The sequence below is a fragment of the Erinaceus europaeus genome, chromosome 1 (assembly GCF_950295315.1).
Source record: "Erinaceus europaeus chromosome 1, mEriEur2.1, whole genome shotgun sequence".
Taxonomy (NCBI): domain Eukaryota; kingdom Metazoa; phylum Chordata; class Mammalia; order Eulipotyphla; family Erinaceidae; genus Erinaceus; species Erinaceus europaeus.
In genome coordinates this window covers 25,211,493-25,233,310 of record NC_080162.1, presented here as the reverse complement: position 1 = coordinate 25,233,310, position 21,818 = coordinate 25,211,493, and the positions used below count along the sequence as shown (strand labels likewise).

General features: G+C 50.0%; 1 protein-coding gene across 1 annotated transcript in view; it reads right to left on the bottom strand.

Annotated features, from left to right (window-relative positions):
* Nucleotides 1-1,756: 1,756 nt before the first annotated feature.
* ZCCHC24 (zinc finger CCHC-type containing 24) overlaps nucleotides 1,757-21,818 on the bottom strand; it is a 67,901-nt gene continuing 47,839 nt past the window's right edge. The window contains exons 3-4 of the mRNA XM_007539401.3: nucleotides 12,230-12,394; nucleotides 1,757-3,013 (exon numbers count right to left, since the gene is read on the bottom strand). Of these exons, the coding sequence (XP_007539463.1) occupies nucleotides 2,900-3,013; nucleotides 12,230-12,394 (279 nt within the window). The 3' untranslated portion in view covers nucleotides 1,757-2,899. The remainder of the gene's footprint in view (nucleotides 3,014-12,229; nucleotides 12,395-21,818) is intronic.

Below are 21,818 nucleotides of genomic sequence, written 5' to 3'. Positions count from 1 at the left end.
AAAGAAAAAAGTTCTCATCATAAATATTTTCTTACAGCTTAATCAGAAGGGCTACAAAATGCTTCCAGAAATCTTTGTTTAATATTTTACTGCCCTCCTGAAAACTCTGAAGTTTTAAAAATGCCTCTTTGTGTTTATTTTTATTATTTCAAAAAAGCAAGAGATTCTATTTTTCTTTTCTTTTTCTCTTTTTTAAAAAAGGCCCTCAAATATATACAGACAAAGATCACCATGAAGATTTTGGAGGAGGAGGGTGGGGGGGGGGGGTGGCACAGACGATAACAAATTCAGTGTTGTGAGAAAAATTGGTAACCACGCAGAAATTTTAACATCTATGAAAGATTATTTCCAAAATACACACATAGTCTTTTTTCTTTAAAAAAAAAAAAAGGAAGTTTGTATCAAGTATAACTCAAAATAAATACAAATTCACAAGCAGAACTACTGAATACTTCATATGGGGTAAACACTGTCATCTCCCACCTAAATAACCAGTCCTACTAACTGCAAACGATTGTCCCTTTTAACATACCAAAACCACATGCTTTCTTGTCCCCTGGGCTCTCAGGCCCTCTGAGCACTTCTCACAGCACCTGACTGGGGCAGCTGTGGCTTTTGCTGACCATAGAGAGCTCCCAAACCCCAGAGCAGGGCAGGAGCCAGGGGACACTGGGCAGGGGGCTGCCTCCGACAGGAGGGCCCGCCCGTGGTGACCAGCTCTGCACAGAGGACAGGGTAGCTGCCAGCCAGACAAGCCCACTGAGATGTCACTCTGGGGGTAACATGCCATTCCTGTTGGCCCGTGGAAGGCTCAGACCTCCAGCAGCTCCAGTTTGGCTTCTTTCCAGGTATGGGCTTTCCCTACTTCTGCTGCACCGTTGGCAGGCCTGGGGTATCTTGAGGCCTCCAGTGAGGCCAGGCTCCTGGAAGGATTGAGACCTGGTCTTCACAGCAAAGACAAGTGCACTGCCCGCTGAGGTGAACTGGATCCTCAGCAGTGGTGAGGGTGACTGACTGTGGCAGCTGCTTCCAGGGGACAGAGAGCCATGAGCCAGGCAACTCCAGAGACTCACTCACTTGGTGGAGGGGAGGGAGCAGCTGGGCAGATTCCTCAGTGGTGGCCTTGGTGGTTGGCAGTGGGGCCCCACAGTAGGGCTCAGGCTGGAGCAAATCCACTCTAAGTGCTCAGAGGGCGTGGACCCCTCACATCTACACCTGCAGCCTCTGGCTGCAGCTCACACACTCACTGTCTGTCTCTTTGCCTCACTCCCTAGGACTCCTGGATAACACTTCACTGTAACTCCTCAGTTGTACAAAGCATTTTCATTTGAAAACAAAAGGCCACCAGGCACCACTGGTATCCTGGAGCCACAGTAAACACTGAATTTCAGGCCCATTTCCTGGTCTGATTTTTTTTTTCCCACAGAGGCAATAATACTGGGGCATAGTGAGCGACCCGGCCCTGACAGCTGGCGCTCCCTCACTTCCCCCGAAGAAAGCAAGAGCAACAGGACCACAGATGCTGAGCTTCTCACTGCGGAGAGAGGAGAGAGGAGAAGGACTCTTCACCCCCGCCAGGACAAGGGGTTCCCTGATGGGTCAGGTGTCAGGGGGCCTCCCTGCCCCACTAGGAAGGTAATAATTCGTTGTCTCTACCCTACAAATGTGAGGTTCGCTAGCTTGTTTGGGGGTGCCCCAGGTGAGGAACAGGCCTGCCTCCTTCATTTTTGTGGGAATAGGAGGACAGACAACAGGTGGGGCAGGGGTTGCAGGGAGAAACTCCCCCCTCCCCACACATACACACAGACACCAGCCTCAGCTTACCCAGTGGGAAAACACTGGGGAGGGAACAGGGTTGCAATTCAGGACCTGGTGAAACTCTCCAAGGACAGTCTCCCTCTCCAGGGGGAAGCAGCCAGACAGACTGAGTCACAGAACTGCTGAATCCAAACGGGCCTTGCTGCTGTCTAGTGTCATTCTCTCACCCAGCTAAGTGAAGAAAGCAAGGCTGGCCCGGGAGTGGGTGGGGTGGGGGCGCATCATTCTTGGGGTTTATGTAGTGTGTCAGTGGCAGGGCCAGCATTTAACCCCAGGTCTTTAGACCACCAGCCCCATGTCTTTCCTACACCAGTGTGAGCGGAAGGTGGAAGAGAAAGTAGGGGAATGGGGTAGACAAAGCCCAAACAAGTGGGAAATGTGAGTGGGGTGGGGTGGGGAGGGCTTTGTCTGACGAGACATATACACTGGGACACTGTTCAGGGACTCTGTCCCTGACCTCTGAGTCTGTGGGGGGTGGGGGGGGTGGGAGGGTGTAATGCCACTGATATCAGAGGCGAGCGGGTTTGGGGCTCAAAGCAAGAAGGAGCAGGAATGCCCATTCCCTGGCAGCTGCTAGAACAGATGCCAGGTCCCCATGACAGCTGATTTGAAGAGAAAAGAAATACAGGGCTTTCAGAGAGGCTTTGCACCCAGGGCAGATTAAGAGGTTCTAGGTGAGAGAAGGCTGCCTGGCTGATCTTGGGGGAGATGGTCCCCTGCAAGCATTTGGGTTCACAGTAAATTTAGTGCACTTGTGGCCAATACAAGGCTGCTTACCCTGGAGGGAATCATCAGAGTTGAGCGTGTGGGGGACAGTGAGGGCTCTGTGGGGTCCTGTGCACTGATCCCTGCTCACGGCTGCTCTAATCACACAGACCCCAGAGACTCAGCCTTCTGTGAAGCAGTTATGTCAGCACACAAGAGGGACTAGAGCCCAAGAGCCTCCCCTGGCTGGCTAGACCTACAGGCCTGCTGGGGCACTCTCACGTGGATGGGGACACGCAGCGACACGGAGAAACGCAGGGGAGGCGTGTTGTCTGCTGTGGCCGCGGCAGGCTGGCTGGCACAGAGGGTGGGGCGGTCATTGCACACGGCGGCAGTAGTAGCCCAGGACTTTGCACTTCTCACATAGGTGCTGGGGGTGCTCCTTGCTCTGGTCCGACACGTCCAAGCCATCAGGCTTCTCCAGGGGTCTCTGCAGAGAATAAGGAAGAAAACAGGCCGGGGTTGGGGGGGCATGTTAGAGAAAGAAAGACCGAGAGGCAGATGCAGAGATACACTGGAGAAAAGTGATAACACAGGAGGAGAGCCCAGACACGAGGTGGGGTGCCTGCTATCACAGAGTCTGCCATCTGAGGTGCCCGCATTCTTCCTGCCTCTGGCCTATGCATAGGGCTGAGTCCCTGAAAGCCATGGGGAGGCTCAGGGCAGGCTCAGGGATATGTGAGGGGATGGAGATACCATTTGAGCAGCCATAGCCTGAAGGCACCCAAAAGCTAAGAGAGGCGGGCCTGGGACTGGAAGACAGTAGCCACAAGAGGAAACCGAAGCCCAAAGCATCCCTGCTCAGCATTTTTCTCTCTCATTTATTTATTTGTTTGTTTGTTTGTTTGTTTATTTTCCCTTTTGTAGCCCTTGTTTTTTTATTGTTGTAGTTATTATTGCTGTTGTTGTCTATTGTTGTAGTTATTATTGCTGTTGTTGTCATCGTTGGATAGGACAGAGTTAGAAATAGAGAGAGGAGAGGAAGACAGAGAGGAGGAGAGAAAGATAGACACCTGCAGACCTGCTTCACCACTTGTGAAGCGACTCCCCTGCAAGTGGGGAGCCAGGGGCTCGAACTGGGATCCTTATGCTGGTCCTTGCGCTTTGCGCCATGTGCGCTTAACCTACTGCGCTACCGCCCAACTCACTCCTGCTCAGCATTTCTACCATGATCACCTGTCACCCTGTGCCTGCTCCTCGACCTCACGACATTGACCCTGGACGCAGTCATGGCCCCTCAGGTCTGGGGTGAGCTGCCACTAGCTCTGTGGGGATTGCAGTTGGTGCCGGGTGCATCCTTCACCCTCAGGGGCCAGACAGCACCTGTGTCATTCAGTAAGTGGCTAGATGAGCAGAATGTCAGTTTCCTAACAGGGAAACTGGGGTCTCAGCAGAGCAGTGGCTTTTCAGACCTCTGGGGCACTGTCACAGTGTGACCACACAGAGCCTCAGTGGGCTGTAGTGGTGACAGGCATTCACTTGCCACTGGGAGAGGTCACCAGTTGTCCAGAGATTGTGACCTGAGCGCTACCAGGTGTGTCCAGGCACACTTGTGCAGTGTGTTGCCTCCCCAGTCTCTGGCTCCCTTTGCTCCTGGCTTCCAAAGCCAGTCAAGGCTAGATTCTCTGGGAAATTCATGGAGTCCATTAGGCACACCTTTCAAGCTAGCCGTTCCGGGTGCCTACAGATCGGTCCCCTGCATGGAAATGAGAGGACACAAAGGAAGCTGAGTGAGGCCAGGGGGAACCGCATGCTGAGGAGAGGAAGCAGGGACTACAGGTCCGTGTGGGGCAAGGGCGGTTCAGTGCTGTGACCATGGTGGCCCTGGAGGGCTGCTGGACATTGCCCAGAAGCATCAAGAGGACTTTGCTCTCAGTCATGCAGAGCCTGTCTCCACGGTGACACTCAGCAGTTTAGGCAAGGAAGAATCAGAGGGCTCTGGAAGGTGTGTAGAGGGGTAACGGGGGTGGGGGGCTGGTTCTGATGCACGGTTATGAACTTCATTCCTGTGCTTCAGGTCTGAAGCCACAGTGGGAAGGGCTGGAAAGGACAGTAGTTCCACCCATGGAATACTGCTCTGCAATCACGAAAGGTGACATTGTGTTCTTTGGGACAAAATGGATGGAATCAGAGGTGATGACGCTTAGCACAATAAGTAAAGAGGTAAAAGACAACTACCAGATGGTTTCACTCATGTGTGGATTCTCGAGATCTGATTTGATTCTTGAGATTTATCTGAACTTGTCCCCCACCCCCCAAAAAAAAAAAAACTCCAAACAAAACAAAAACAAAATGTAAGACCTGTAAGAACTTTGGTGTGTGTGTGTGTGGGGGGGGTTGGGCAGTTAGAGCAGCAGGTTAAGTGCACATGGTGCAAAGTGCAAGGACCAGCATTAAGGATCCCAGTTCCAGTCCCCAGCTCCCCACCTGTTGGGGGGTTGGTTCACAGGCAGTGAAACAGGTCTGCAGGTGTCTGTCTCTCCCCCTCTCTATCTTTTCCTCCTCTCTCAATTTCTCTCTGTCCTATCCAACAATAACAACAATAACAAAATGGAGAAAATGGCCTCCAGGAACAGTGGAGTCATAGTGAAGGCACTGAGCCTCAGCAATAACTGTGGAGGCCAAAAAATAAAACCAACTATGGTGTTTATCTTTGGGAGGTGACGTGAAAGGGTGGGGGACAGAACTTTGACAGTGGGTGTGATGTATGCATTGTAATCGTACAATCTTGTAACATGCTATTAATAACATAAAATTATTTTCAAAAACAAGGACAGTAGCTTCAGGCTAGAGAGGTAGCCCATTGGGTAGAGCATGCACCTTGCCATGTCTGTGGCCCAGGTTCAAGCCCCAGCACTACATGGGAGGTGCTATGGCACCAAAGAGGGCTTTGGTGTTATGGTATCTCTCCACTGTCTCTATTTGAATGAAAACAAGGTCTGGGGAGATAGCATAATGGTTTATGGAAAAAGACCTTCATGCTTGAGGTTCCCAGGTTTAATCCTCAATGCCACCATAAGCCAGAGCTGAGCAGTGCTCTGGAAAAAGAAAGAAAGAGGGAGAGAGGGAGAACAAAAGAAGGAAGGAGAGAGAAAGGGAAGAAAGAAGAAGGAAAGGAAGGAAGGAAGGGAGGAAGGAAAGAAAGAAGAGAGAGAGGGAGGGAGGGGAGGGAGGGAGGGAGGGAGGGATGGAGGGATGGAGAAAGGAAGAAATCTGGTGTCATTAAGGATGCACAAGGCCTGAAAAAAGAAAACCAACAGGAGCCTCAATCTTTTTTCAAAGGGCTTTCTGATGACCAGCTTTCCTGGCTCGGGGAGAAAAGATAGTTTGTCTTCATATCAGATCTGGGCTCAAAGGCTTCTTAGGACTGGTAGTGGCTCACCTGGAAGGGTGTGTTTGCTATCATTTGAGAAGGTCTGCAAAAAAAAAAAAAAAAGAAGGTCTGCGTTGAGGCCCCCCAGCCCCACCTGCGGGGAGAAGCGTCACAAGCAGTGGAGCAGTGTTGCAAGTCTTTCTCCTTCCTATTAAAAAAGGTTTTAAAGAAATGGCTGCCAGGAGTGGTGGAGTGGTCACGTAGGCACTGAGACCCAGCAATATCTCTAGTGGCAACAAAACAAAGCAAAACATCAACAAAAAAAGGAAAGAAAATTAACTCAGTCACCTATGGGTTATGTGACCTTGGGCAAGACACCTGACCTCTGACTCTCCATTTCTACATCTATAGGGAGTGTTGGTTCCATTTTTTTTTTCATGAGGTTGTTGTCACAACTCAATAAAAATCACAAAGAGAAAGAGTACAGCATATAGAAGCCACTGGAGATCACAACTCTTAGGACTGACACTGATCAGAGGGGAAGACCAGCACATGGAAAATTGAAATTGAACTGTATATATTGTAATCTTACAATCTTCTAACCTATGATTAGTCACACACAAAAAAATTAAAAACAGAATTGTTATGCCACCTTCAGTTTCATCTCTCTGGGCCTCAGCTTTCTCCTCAGAGAATATGGGAGAGTGCTTCCAAGGTGAAGCTGTTTTGATGAGCGAAGCTAAGTTAATCAAATGCAAAGCTATTAGCACAGTGCCTGGCCAAGAGTCGGCCACTATTAATCTCCTGTATCATCCCTATGATCATTATGCAAGGCTAGGGGCAGGCTGGGAATGAAGAAGCCAGCTGAGTCCCCCTGGAAACATCCCAGCAATATAACCCTACCATCCCCCCTTCCTTGGCTTATCTATGCCACACCCCCTCCTGGCTGGACCTTGCTGCTGCCCCTTCCCTCCCTAGGTCCCGGCTCAGTGCTGGGGGAAGCTGTCAAGAAGACTCCCCTCTGTGTAAGGAAAACATTCAGCAGCTGGGATTGATTGGCCCAGAGCCACGTCCCCTCCTCCCCTCTCCAGCAGTGAGGCAAAAAGCCCATTAGAGTTTTCTTCTCCTGGGGGGGGGGGGGCACACCAGGGGAGGAGGCCACAGCTGGAGCCTGACAGGAAACAGATGTGGCAGGGGAGGGAGGAGGGGGAGAGGAGAAGGGTTCTCAGGAGATGGATGGGGCACAGGTCAGAGCACAGGGGGCAGGAGAAACAAACCAGTCCCTTTCCACCATGGAGGTTGGGGGTGCCAAGAGCATCCGATCAACTCTTCAAAGGCTGCTGGGGAGACAGGCAGGGCACCACCTCTTCAACCCCCTGTGCACCCCCAGTCTGGTCTGTGACCTCCCTGAGGAAGAAGGGCAGTGTGAAAGAAGCCCAGGAGCCCAGGACTGGAGATTAGGGGTTGGGGGGGGGGAGCAGGAGACTTGGGTCTTAGGTCCCCATGACCCTGGCTGGCAGAGTGGCCTTGCTCAAATCCCACTTCCTCCTCCTCCTCCTCCTCCTCCTCCTCCTCCTCCTCCTCCTCCCTGACTCTCAGTCTCCCTGCTGCACATAGCAGACACTCAGTGAACAAGGGCTGAGTGAATGGGAGGAAGAAAAGCAGAGTCAAGAGCTTGAGCACTGGTCCTGGGAGGTGGGAACAGGCTAGGTGAGGAGGTTGTATGTGGAGAGGGTTTGGCAGAATGGAGATGAAAAGGCAGATGAGGCCATGGTCAGCCTGGGGGTGGTGACACAATCCAGGAACCACCATCCTGGCATTGTAGAAGGTGCACAGCAAGAGGCCCCACCCTGTGGATGCCAGTGCAATGTAGTGGGCAGGGCTGAGGAAGCTGGAGCCACCGGGCAGCCCATCGGCCCCCAACGTGGACCAGGCCCTGCCTCTCTGCACAGGCCAGAGGGTGTCAGGCCCCAGCAGATGCCCCAGCGTTCAGCTCCCTTTATTGACTGCTCTCCCAACCTGCAAGTGTGATCTCCCTTCTCTTATCCCCTTCTCCCCTGCCTGGCCACCCACACAACTGCCACTCAAGCCTCCGCACCTGACCTGTGTGTTCACGAAGCCTAGCCTCTCCACTGACCTCAGGCAAGTCACTTCCACCCCTTGCCCCAGTAGCTTCTCTAACCTGGGAAAACAACCAGGCTGACCTCATGAGGTGGCTGGAAGAGCAACAAGGATGAAATGGAACCTCCACATGCTGCTGTCTTCATTTGTCTAGCTGTCTAGCTCCTGCCCTCTCTGTCACTAAGACCCACTGGTCTGCAGGGAGCCCTATGTGGCCTCAGGGCGGGCCTCTAAGCAGGTGCAAGTCCTGCCCCAAGCTGCCACTCCCACCGTGGGAAGCCATGTGATTCATCAGCTCTGTGCCCCCACTTGGGAGAATGGACATGAAGAGAACACCCTGTTGGAGGGCAGAGGATGGGACAAGGATGTGGAGGGGCTCAGTGACACCCAGAGAGTGATCACACCTGTGACTGGGGTCAGGGGCTCCCTGACTGAGAACCAACTATACCCTCCTTGGCCTTCCTGGCTCCATATTTTCTCTCTGGCCACAGGATGCTGGGACGGGGTCGGGGGGAGCTCCCCTCTGCACTCTGTCTACACTCTGCTGGCAGTCTCACTGGTTTCTGTCTCTGGCTGAGGGGCACCTGGAAGGCTTTGCAGACCCTGACCTTTGTCTTCCTTTAGTGCCTGCACACGGAGGGCCTGAGAGCCCTCCCAGTCATGTGTGTCCACTTGTTCTGAATGATACCAGCATCCCCTCCACTGAGACCCACCAAGGCCAACTGTGTGGGTGACAGGAGCTGTGCAAACCCTCAGGAGCAGGGGTGGAGAGAGCCTATTCACAGCAGAGGAGGGAAGGCAGCACTACGGTCACACATACAAAATCTCTCAGCCTCAAGAGTCCTCTGGGATCCTTCCCATTCACTCCTGGTAGGATAGAGACTAAAATTCCCTGCCATGGCCCAAGTCAGTCTGACAGCCCAGCCTTTTCCTCCATACCTGCACCCCTTCCACCCTATGCTCTTCAGTGCCCAGCCCTCCCTCCCCATGTTTCACATTCTGTTTTTGCTGGAGGTGCACCCTCATCTCCCCATCCCAGCTTTTTTTGTCTACAGGCCCTCCGCTCCCTCACCAGAGCTGGGGTTTGCATCCCTGTCTCAGAAACTCCCCCAATGCACCACCCCACCCTGCCTCATCTCCCTTTCTCTCCCTACACCCCCCTGCCACCTTGCTCCTGCCACCTTCTTGGGGGTGCAGCTTCAGCGAGAACAGGACACCCCCACTCAGTCCTCACTCTGGGCCTTCAGAGTCTTCAATCCTTGGTTGTCATTTGGAAAGTTCCCCATGTGAGGTCCCAGGACACTGGGGAACCACCTCCTAGTACCAAACCTCAAGGTCACCTCTCCATGGCCAGTGAACCTGAATTCTTAGAACCAACTGTTGGTATGCATGAGACCCCTTCTCTTTCATTTGTTTTAAATCCCCCCTGCTTAACACTATTCTATTTACATAACCACTGCATTCTATCTACATAACCACTGTTAACAAGCACCACCCTCCCTCCAGGGCATTGGTGGTTCAGTGATAGGATTCTCGACTGCTCCGCCCCCTCCTTGTCACACCCTGATCCTCTCCTTGTCACACTCTGATTGTCACCAGTCACTTTTCTCTCCACCCTCTCTATGTCACATCCTGTTTCCACCCTACTTGGCAAGTATATATAAAGACAGCATTGTGAGTTTTACAGTACCTTGAGTTTAGCTTAGCTCGTCTTAGATTGTGCTGCGTCCTGCATGAATAAAGAGATACTGCGTACAACCCAGCCATGAGTCCCTGGTCGTCTGTTACCCGCCCGTGAAGCCAGCCCGGTGAAAACAACAACCAACTACACCCTCCTTGGCCTTCCTGCTTCCCCGTCTCTTCCTGGCTCCATATTTTCTCTCTGGCCACAGGATGCTGGGACGGGGTGGGGGTGGGGGAGGTCCCCTCTGCACTCTGTCTACACTCTGCTGGCAGTCTCACTGGTTTCTGAAGTCAGCAGGCCAATGATACCAAGGATGTAGAAGACCCTTTCACTTTTCCTGTGACCTTCAGAAGTCCATTCACTGCCTTTCTGACATCTCAGTGTGGATTGATGGGAATATCTCAAATGTAATGTGGCTCAGAGAATTCCATGCCCCTCCTTGCCCTGCCCTCACCAACGTTCACCTCCATTTCCTTCCATCTTTCCTTTCTTCTTTCCTTCCTCCCTGCCTCCCTTCCTTCACTCTTTCTTTCTTTTTAAAATTTATTATTTATTATTATTTAAATTCATTATTATTATTTTAATATTTATTTTCCCTTTTGTTTCCCTTGTTGTTTTTCATTATTGTTGTAGTTATTATTGTTGTTACTGATGTCATTGTTGTTAGATAGGACAGAGAGACATGGAAAGAGGAGGGGAAGACAGAGAGGGGGAGAGAAAGACAGACACCTGCAGACCTGCTTCACCACCTGTGAAGTGACTCCCCTGCAGGTGGAGAGCTGGGGGCTCAAACCAGGATCCTTACGCTGGTCCTTGCACTTTGCACCATGTGCACTTAACCCGCTGCACTACCGCCCGACTCCCATCATTATTATTTTTACCAGAACACTGCTTAGCTCTGGCTTATGGTGTGCAGGGGATTGAACCTGGGACTTCGGAGCCTCACGCATGAGAGTCTCTTTACATAACCATTATGCTATCTCCCCTTCATTCTCTTTCTTTCCTCCCCCCCCTTCCCTTTTACCAGAGTACTGCTCAGCTCTGGCTAATGCTGGTGTGAAGGATTAAACCAGGGACTTAAGAGCCTCAAGCATGAGGGTCTCTTGGCATAACCATTATGCTGTCTCCTCTGCTCACCTCCATCTAATTCTGCAGCCACCAGGGCATTCAAGTACAGAGTGTGTGTCTGTTCTGGTTTCCCTGACTTCCACAAACAATCCAGTGACATTTTGTGTGAGACTCCATCCAGCACCAAGTACCTCAGAATGGACCTCTTTCCAGTTCACTAAGACTGTGGCCAGAACCTTCCCACCAATCTTCTCACAACCTCCCAGCTCTTGAGATGAGACTCTTACACGTGACCAGAGTCAGCGCTTGCGAATGGAGCTGAGAGCTCTGTTGCTAAGGGATTCCTCTGCATGCCCCCTGAAGACTCTGGTGAGACCCCTTTTGCTTTTGTGCCTCTTCACTAGGCTTTGGACAGTGAGCACCCCAAGCCCTTATATCTCCAGGGGATTTGTACTTGCTCAGACTTCTCCTTAGCATGGTCATCCCTTCCAACTTGGTCAGGTCTAGTTTCCATCCTTCCTTCAGCTCCCAGAGTAGCTATGTCTTCTCTTTGCAGCCCGCAGTGAGTAGACACTCACTAATGAGCCACCTCAGCCCCTGTCCCACCGTGGCAGATGTTGGTCTGCTTCTAATTCTGCTTTTAAGACCTTCTGCTTTGATCATCACGTTAGGGTCGCTTGTATTGCTTAACGCTGTGGTCTATTTACATAATCATTGTTTTAATCCCCACTGGTTCATGCTCTTTTTCCACTCCGCCCCTTCTCCTATTCATACCCTATTTTCCACCATTTAATCCCCATTGGTTTACACTCTCTTTTCACTCCATCCTCTCTTCGTCACATTTACACCCTACCACTTCCTTCCTGGAGAGTATAAATGCAGATGAATAAAGCCAGCAGTGCATTGCATTGCATTGCATCCCAGCTCAGCCATGAGTCCCTGGTCGTCTCTCTCCCTTCCGCAAAGCTAGCCTGGCATCTGGCGTCTGAACAGGGACCGGCAGGCAGAGTCATACACCTTGGCCACCAGCACTGTATGTAACCTGGCACACAGAGGCAGCTGGATAAGTGAGCCAACAGAGGATGCTCATTCTGCAGCACGTTATGCCCTCCCGTCCCTCCATGCCTCACGACAGCTCCTCCAGTTCATGAACTTGAATGTCCACCTGGAGTCTGTGGTCTCAGGGCCTTGGCACACTTGCCTTATCCCCTCCTGCCCTCTCTGGGGAAAGGGTCTCACCTGCATCTTCTGGTGAAGATGGTGAAGAAATAGCCAAGTCTTGAATGAAATAGGATTCAGACGCTCTGCATTTTCCCCAGAGAGATCTGGGGTCTCCTTCCTCTCCTGCCCCATGAAGGGGTAAGAGAAGCCAGGTAAGGGGAAAAGCCACCCGCCCTGGGCTTCCAGGTGAGCCTCCCCTCACCCCCAGAGCTGCCCTGCCCCTCCCCACCCCAGCTCACCTGCTTGTGTGGGTACACATTGATGTGACACTTGATGCACTCCTGACCCATGTTGGCCCAGGAGTTCCCACTCATCCATTTTCTCTTGCACTTGGGACATTTGTATTCGCCGAAGCAGCGCTTTTTGCCCTGGTATGGGGTCAGCCCCTCGCCTTTGGGGCGCGCCTAGAAGACAGAAGGCAAACACAAGAAGTTGGAGCCCACCAGGCCAAAGTCCTGCCCCATGGGGTACCCATAGTCTCCTTCTGCAATCTCTATACTCCGTGACCCCTTGCACTGGGGACCTTTTGTCCCCCATCCAGAGAACATCAGAGTCAGACGCTGAGCACATACAGGGATCCTGAGATCCTGTGATACCTGCAGCCCCACAATGGAGGCAATATTGATTTCCTCCTTTTTAGCCCATCCCAAAGATAGGCTTGCATTGCAGATACATACAAAAAAGGAAAAAATATATATATATACACACACATTCTTCCTTTTACTCTCATATGGAAACCAATTATACATTTGGTTCTGCCCCTTCCCTTTTTATCTTGGACATATTGTTATTATAAGGTGCCTATAATAACACATCTTTGCCTATATGATAAGTCATCTGTGAATAACAGAATCACTGCATTCTGTTGAACAGCTGCATAGTCTACACTTCATGGCAGGTTTGCCAGTCTCAGTTACAGATTATCTAGCTGTATCAGTGTGGTAATATTTCTACATGCAGTTCCCCATTTTCAAATCTAAAGTCAACATATTTAATGCTATTTATAAATGGAACCAAAAGGTCTGCACAGCCACATCCCAGGATGAGCCTGGCTAGTGACAGCCCCCTACTCTCAAATCCGCCTTTCAATTAAGTTTCAATCCCTATCCTTGGTCTAAAATATAGATACCTTTTAGAATGGGGTCTTGGGAGGGCCAGGGAGATAGCATAATGGTTATGCAAAAAACTCATGCCTGAGTCTCTGAGGTCTCAGGTTCAATCCCCAGCACCACCATAGGCCAGGCTCACACACAGACTCACAGCAACACTGTTTCTAATAGCAAAAACAATTCAAATGCCTGTCATCTGACGATTGTCTAAAACAAGCATGACATGTCCATATGGTGGGATATGTTTGGCAGCATAAAACAATGAAGTACTAAAGCATGTGACAAATGGATGAAGTGTAAACATCAAACTGAAGTCAAGAAGCCAGATACAAGCGGGAAAACAATGCAGGTTCCACTTATATGAAAGAACCTAGAACAGGGAGAACTATAGAAGCAGCAAGAGGATTTGTGGTTTTACTTTGTGAAAAGGCAGGGTAAGGAGTGAGGGTAGGGTGGGAGTAACTCTTAGTAGATAGTTTCTTTTGGGAGGTGACAAAAACAGTCCAGAATTCAACTGTAGTGAGGCTTGTGTAAAGCCCTGGAGTTGTACACCTTATGTGATACAGCATAGGGGAAATGAAGAGTATATGAATCATATTTCAAAAAAAAAACCTTATCTGAAAAATAAAACATGCAGGAGAGGTATAGTCTCTTTAATATATAAAGCGCTGCAGTGTCCAGATCAATTCCAAAACCAAACAAGGAAAAAAAAAAAAAAAGTGACTACATACCAGCAGGTCACTAAAGAGTCACAAGTGATTCTTAGATGCCTGAGAACATTCTCTGGTGCTTGTATTACAAGATACAAAAGTCCAAAAAGTTCTACCTCATGGACTGGCAATGAAGAAAATGGATGGTGAGAGCACGCCCCGTCCCCGTAGCAGTGCTTCCCTGGAAGTAGCAGGGGGCATTGGAAAGTAGCGCATGATGCTCAAGGGCTCAGTAGCTCTGTGACCTTGGGCCAGTCACTTCACAAGGTTCATGGTGGCAACTAGCATCGAAGACCGTTGTGAGGGCTAAATGAGGCAACAGAGTGCCACACTTAGAGCCACGCCTGGCACATAAACATCAGGTGGGAGCAGTCGATACTGGTTACTTATTCGCATATAAAAGTAGTGGTGTGTCTATTATCAATTTCTTCCTTTGGTAATTGTGCCTCTACTTCCTAGGAGCCATTAGCGCCACTTGGTGACAGCTTACTCGTCATCTTCTCTTTTTCTTTTATTTCTTTCTTTTTTTTTTTTTTGTCACTTACTTACCCTTCTCACAAAACAGTTATAAAGATCTTTTTTTAATTAATTTTTAATTTTTTTATTGGGGAATTAATGTTTTACATTCAACAGTAAGTACAATAGTTTGTACATGCATAACACTCCCCAGTTTTCCATATAACAATACAAGCCCCACTAGGTCCTCTGAATCCTTCTTGGACCTGTATTCTCCCCACCCACCCACCCCAGAGTCTTTTACTTTGGTGCGATACACCAATTCCAGTTAAGGTTCTACTTGTGTTTTCTTTTCTGATCTTGTTTTTCAACTTCTGCCTGAGAGTGAGGTCATCTCATATTCATACTTGTGTTTCTGACTTACTTCACTCAACATGATTTTTTCAAGGTCCATCCAAGATCGGCTGAAAATGGTGAAGTCACCATTTTTAATAGCTGAGTAGTATTCCATTGTGTATATATACCATGACTTGCTCAGCCACTCATCTGTTGTTGGACACCTGGGTTGCTTCCAGGTTTTGGCTATTACAAATTGTGCTGCCAAGAACATATGTGTACACAGATCTTTTTGGATGGATATGTTGGGTTCCTTAGGATATATTCCCAGGAGAGGAATTGCAGGGTCATAGGGTAGGTCCATTTTTAGCCTTCTGAGAGTTCTCCAGACTGTTCTCCACAGAGGTTGGACCAATTGACATTCCCACCAGCAGTGTAGGAGGGTTCCTTTGACCCCACACCCTCTCCAGCATTTGCTGCTCTTACCTTTTCTGATGTATGACATTCTCACAGGAGTGAAGTGGTATCTCGTTGTTGTCTTTATCTACATTTCTCTGACAATCAGAGACTTGGAGCATTTTTTCATGTGTTTCTCAGCCTTTTGGATCTCTTCTGTGGTGAATATTCTGTCCATGTCCTCCCCCCATTTTTGGATGGGGTTATTTGTTGTCTTGTTGTTGAGTTTGGCAAGCTCTTTATATATGTTGGTTATTAAACTCTTGTCTGATGTATGGCATGTAAAGATCTTCTCCCATTCTGTGAGGTGTCTCTTGGTTTGGGTAGTGGTTTCTTTTGCTGTGAAGAAGCTTTTTAATTTGATGTAGTCCCATAGGTTTATACTTGCCTTAGTCTTCTTTGTAACTGGATTCATTTCACTGAAGATGTCTTTAAAATTTATGCGGAAAAGAGTTCTGCCAATATTTTCCTCTAAGTATCTGGTAGTTTCTGGTCTAACATCCAAGTCCTTGATCCACTTGGAACTTATTTTTGTATTTGGTGAAATACAGTAGTTCAGTTTCATTCTTCTGCATGTTTCAACCCATTGTTTCCAACACCATTTGTTGAAGAGACTCTGCTTTCCCCATGTAATAGTCTGGGCCCCTTTGTCAAAGATTAGATGTCCATAGGTGTGGGGCATCTTCTCTTTTTCTAAGCACAGGACTACAATGGGACACAGGTGAGTGACCTAAACTTAGCAAGTGGGGTCGGGCAGCGGGTTAAGCACACATGGCACAAAGCACAAGGACTGTGTAAGGATCCAGTTCGAACCCCCGGCTCCCCACCTGCAGGGGGGTCGCTTCACAAGCAATAAAGCAGGTCTGCAGGTGTCTGTCTTTCTCTCCCCCTCTCTGTCTTCCCCTCCTTTCTCGATCTCTCTGTCCTATCTAATAACAATGACCGCAATAACAACAATAATAATAACCACAACAATGATAAAACAACAAGGGCAATGGGGGGGGGCTTCCAAGAGCAGTGGATTCATGGTTCAGGCACCAAGCTCCAGCAATAACCCTGGAGTCAAAAAACAAACAAACAAGCAAACAAAAACATCAACTTAGCAAGTGAGGATATTTCCATTTTGGGCCCTCTGCCTAATATCTTGTGTATCTTCACTGACCTTCCTGACAGCTGGAATATCATGGGGAGAGCACAGTGTTCGCCCTGGGACTGGTCAGGTCTGTGAGAGGGACCATTATACAGAGGGGAACAGGGAGCATGCAGTCCAGGTCCAGGGCCCTGTCAGCTGCAGATGAAGGGTAAACTTTGGCCTTTGAAAGCACTTCCAGATCTGTTGGTTTCAAGTTAAACCAAGTCCATCCCGCCCCGGAGCCCCTTCCGATGTCACCTTTTCTACCTGGGGCTTGGTTCCCCCAGCTTCCAAGACCTTCCTTTTTCAGTAACCCCGAAGAAACCAGCTACTGGATGAACTCAGTCCCCATATCCCAGTTCTATTTTTATTTTCTTATTATTTTTCTCCAGTGCACTATTCAGGTTTGGCTTAGGGTGGATGAGAGTCATCTGCATAACCATTGTGCTATCTCTCCAGCTCTCCCAAGTCCCCATTCTAAAAGACATCTACATTTCAGACCACTGAAATAGAGTCTGGGCACGCTATCATTAGCCAGGCTCATCCTGGGATGTAGTTCTGCAGACCTCTTGCCTTAGAGAGCTGACAGGATCTGGCATCTGACTTCACACAGCTGGGTCAAAGGGCAGAGGTCAAGGCACCCCCAGGGAACTCAGTAGAGTAAAGGGGAGAAACTGAGACAGGACCACAAATTGGTTTCCAAAGAATCTCTGCTTCAGAAATGAGGCCTACACAAATTGAGGGGACAGAGTGTGGGTCACCAGAGTAAGGAGTGTGTGTGTGTGTGCGCGCGCGCACGCGCTGCAATGGGAAGTGTCATGCTAGTGTGTAATTAGGAAAGCAGCTGTTCTGGAGCTGTTCCTCAAGGAGTGTGAACTCCCGGGCAGGGCTTCAGTACTGGGGTGCCTGCATCCTGCAGGGTGGAAGGCCATAGCATGCCATTCCTATCCTGCCATCAGACCAGAGACTAGGGGGCGTCCAGCTTTAATTCCCCATAGTTCAGGACATGACTCAGATGGTGGACTCCAGGCCAGATGTCTGTGAGCATATTCTGCCTCTGTCTGTAACTAAAGAGGCCCCACACATCACTCAGCTTTTCTCTACAGCTTCTCCCTTCTTCCTGCCTCCGTATCCCCATTTGCAGAATCAGGGCTTTCAAGAGATCAGCTCAGTCATGCGTGCAGAGGTCAGAGCTCAGTGCCTGGGCATGGCAAACGCCTGTAACCATAGGATGCTTTCCTGGTGACACAGAAGCCAGGGACTGAGACCAATGGATATTGGAAAGTAACATGTGAGAAGCAGAGTCAGCGGGCAGGGTGGTGGCGCACCTGGTTGAGTGCACATGTTACAATAAGCAAGGACCCAGGTTCAAGCCCCCACTCCCCATTTACAGGGGGGAAGCTTCACGAGTAGTGATGCAGATCTGCAGGTGTCTCTCTGTCTCTTTTCCTCTCTATCTTCTCTCTTTCCTCTTGATTGCTGGATGTCTCTAGTCGATAAATAAATAAAGGTAATAAAAAATGTAAAACAAATGAAAAAACAAGCAGAGACAACAGGCTTTTTCAAAAAGCCACACTTGGCTTACTTTTTTCTGTCACCCCCAAGTGTGGCCCCAGAGTGAGGCTAGGTGGTAGCAGGAAGAAATACCCCAAAACCTGGTGCCTCCAATCATGCCAGTCCAGGGTCAGGTCTTGGTTTGCCCTCCTGCAGGTCAGAGGGCAGAAGCAGCCTGCTGTCAGGGGTGATCTGGCAATGGATGGCGCGAAGGCCAGTGTGTGTGGGGGGGTGGGCAGGGAGCCACTTCCTGGAAGGGCTCAGTCCCGCCATTGTTCATGCTAACAGACAGGGACAGGCCCAAAGGGATAAGGAATTTTTGACAGAACAAAGACATCTCTTCCCTCACTGTGCTCCACCCAGAAAGGGTCGGCCTCTTCTCATAAACTTGAGGGTGAAACAGGCAGTGACTGCAGGGGCAACCCGAAATGGAAGGCAGGCCTGCCCAGGCTGCCCTGACCCTGGTCTCTGCCACATAGCCCTCTGGGGAATCTTATCTGGCAGGAGCTGGGGCAAAGCTCACTGAGGCTAGAAGCCACTCCTTGCAGCACAGGTAGGGGACCAGAAAGGCAAGGGGACTTGCTCAAGGGCACACAGCACATCAGGTACAGAGTTGGGACAAGGGGTGGGACGCCTGACCTCCAGATCAGGGCCAGAAGTGGGAGGTGGTAACTGGCGGGAGGCCCTGTGCCAAGGAGCAGAGCTAGGCAGGGGAGTCAGAGTGGCTAGCCAGACAAATAGGTAGCTTGTGGGAGGGAAGCAGACGGTGGCAACACCATCTAGAAGCAACTTCAGAATGTTCAATGAGGTGCACCACCAGTTTGTAAGATTTTTTTTTTCTTTGTGGTTGATGGGGAGGTTGAGGGCTCCCTGTCACTTGAAGATGGAAACAGAGGCTGGGTGACTACTCTGTGACGCTGCCAATGAGCACCTTTAGCACTGCTCCACTGTGTGTGAAGCTTCTTCCTGAAAATGGGGCCTGGGCTTAGAGAGGTCCTCTGGGTGAGTCACCCCCACCCTACACACACACACACACACACACACACACATTTCTACAGTGCAGTTTGGCAATAAGTCATCACACTTATCAAAATAACAAAAATGGATATTCCCTCCTTTTGGAAAATCTATTTTTAGGCTTCGGTCCTAAAGACATTATCAGAGCTATGGAGGAGAAGCATGTTCAAGGTTGTTCACCATAGCTCTGTTACTGATCGTGAAAAGCTGGAAAAAGCCAAACATCTGACACCGATGCTCTGGTTCCTTGAAAGATGTCATGCTCGTGATGAGGCAATTAAAATATTCATAGGAGGTTGTCTTTTTTAAACATCTGTGAAAAGGCTTATAAAGAAAACAAGCTAGGCTGTTAAATGTAGACTGTTTCCAGTGTAAACATGCAGAAAACAGAAAGGAAAGGCAAGGAAAATGTGCAAGGGAAGGGCAAAGGAGCCTGGGGAGCTCCGAGGTGTCTGCTTTTTGTGTGTTGCTCTAACTAACCACCTTTCACATGAACAGATATGACATTGATGGAGGCGAAGATGGTGCTGGGTCATCGACCTGCTCCCCAGCCTGCAGGCCCTTCCTGCCCACAAGAGGGCACCATGTACTTCCCCAAGGTTTGGGGCACCCACTTTAGAAGGTGGTTCCATACCTGCGGGGGTTCCCTTTGTCCCTGAAGGTGAGTACATGGGGACTTGGGGACCCAGCACTAGCTGACCTCTGGCCACTGGTTCTGTTGGACCGTGTTCATGTCTACACTGCTGCCCTGACCCCCAGACACAGTGGATTTCTACCTCCCAGGTCCTATCTGTTCAGAGTCAGAAGTTTCCACACCTGTGTAAGACAAGTGGGCCTCCCTGCCTGGGCCTCCCTGCCTGGGCCTCTTGACGTCCTCTTAGTGTTACCCCTTAGAGTGAAGTTTGTCTCCTCCTAGCCCCTCTTAGATAGTGAGTGCCTTATGGTAGATGACATGGTGTGACCTTTGACAGAACTACCTTAGGAGACTAAGGCCTGGGGTGGGCTACTGGGGTGGAGAGCCATTCATATTGTGACTCCAAGACCCAGGGTGCATGGCCTCTGTTCCCCGGATGCAGGACTCCTGGCCATGCCACCTATGCCCTGCTGAGTTCTGGCAGGTAATGGCCACTCTAATGAGGTGTCTACTCAGGACTGAGTCCTCCATATTCTTTGTTTTTTAAAAATATTTATTTATTCCATTTTTTTGCCCTTGTTTTTATTGTTGTAGTTACTATTGTCATTGTTATTAATGTCGTCGATGTTGAATAGGACAGAGAGAAATGGAGAGAGGAGGGGAGACGGGGGTGGGGTGGGGAGAAAGAATAGATACCTGCAGACCTGCTTCACCGCTTGTGAAGCAACTCCTCTGCAGGTGGGGATCCCGGGGGTTGGTCCTTGCGCTTTGCTCCACGTGCGCTTAGCCTGTTGTGCTACTGCCCGACTCCCAGTCCTCCACAGCCTAACACTACCTAATTGTCAGCTCAGTATGACCCGCCCCAGTTGTGATGGTTCTGATGGTGACACTGAAGCAGAAGGAGGTGAAGGAACTTGCCCAAGGCTAGACCACCAGTGAGGGGAGAAGCCTAGCACAAGTCACTCATACCCTCCAGTGTGCCAGGGTCACTCAATGATGAGAAAGAAACCCACCAAGCCAGGATGCGACAGGCAAGGGTGTGGCTGCCGTGAGTCCTGACATGCTGGGTGGCCCTGGGGATGACCCTTGCCCTCCCTGGGCCTCAGCTGTCCCTTTTCAAGAATGAGGGTGGGACTGACCACCGGGCGTGATCACTTTTCTTCCTTGAAGCCCATAGCTCACGTGAGCTCATATCCACACAGCCCTGCGGCGGTGGGCTGCCCTGCAGTGTGTGCAGCCAAGTGGCCATGGTTGGAGACAGGGGAAGCAAGAGGAAATAAAGAGCAGATGGTCTCCCCGCCGGCCCTGACCTCCAGGTCTGTGGGCTGCTGGGGTGCTCCTGGCCTCAAGGAGAGAGAAGATGACCCCGGCATCTGAGGCATGAGGTGAAGACAGGGCAACTGAGGGGGGCAGGGGCAGCTGCTAGAGGGTCAGAGGGCTCACCTGCAGCCTCACAGCCCCAGCCTGGGACTCTGTCCATCTGGCTGGCCCTTCCTAGACAGCTCCAGGCTTTGGATGCCCTTCTTGGAGAGGGCAGTGCTCCCCTCCCATATGCCTCCTCTCCAGAGTTTCCTTCCTTGGGTCCCTGGGGGCTTCTTTGCTTTCTGTTGTCTCTTCTCAACCCAGGGCTCATGGGGAACAAAAGGGGGCTGACCTGGAGGATCTGTTATTTATTTTATTTGCAATTATTTGCTGAGAGACAGAAGAAAGAAGTCAGAGCATCGCTCTGGCATATATTTATGGTACTGCAGATTCAAGCTTGCAAGTCCAGCTCTCTACCACTGCACAACTTCCCAGGTTGAAATACTGATATTTAATGAATCACTTCAGGGCTCTTTCATTTCACAGGAGAGCAAACTAAGGACCAGAAAAGTCAAGTAACCTGTGTAGGCCCCTCAGCAGTGCAGCAAAAACTTGAACCCCCACCAACTGGCTCCAAAGCCATACCTCCTACCTCATACTCAACTGCCCCAAGAAATAGTTGTGGGGAGTCGGGCAGTAGCACAATGGATTAAGCGCATGTGGCACAAAGCACAAGGACCGGCTTAAGGATCCTGGTTCCAGCCCCCGGCTGGACTCCAGCTTCCCACTTGCAGGGGAGTCGCTACACAGGTGGTGAAGCAGGTCTGCAGGTGTCTATTTTTCTTCCCCTCTGTCTTCCCCTCTTCTCTCCATTTCTCTCTGTCCTAACAACAACATCAACAACAACAATAACTACAACAATAAAACAAGAGCGACAAAAGGGATAATAAATAAATAAATAAATATTAAAAAAATAAATAGTTGTGAAAAAAAGTGAAAAGTCAGAGACCAAGGACCCACCAGTGAGACAGCTCACCTGGGAAGGTGCCTGCTTTGCCATGCACACAGCCGGGGCTCGAGCCCAGCTTCTACACACTGGGGGAAGCTTTGGTGCTGTGTTGT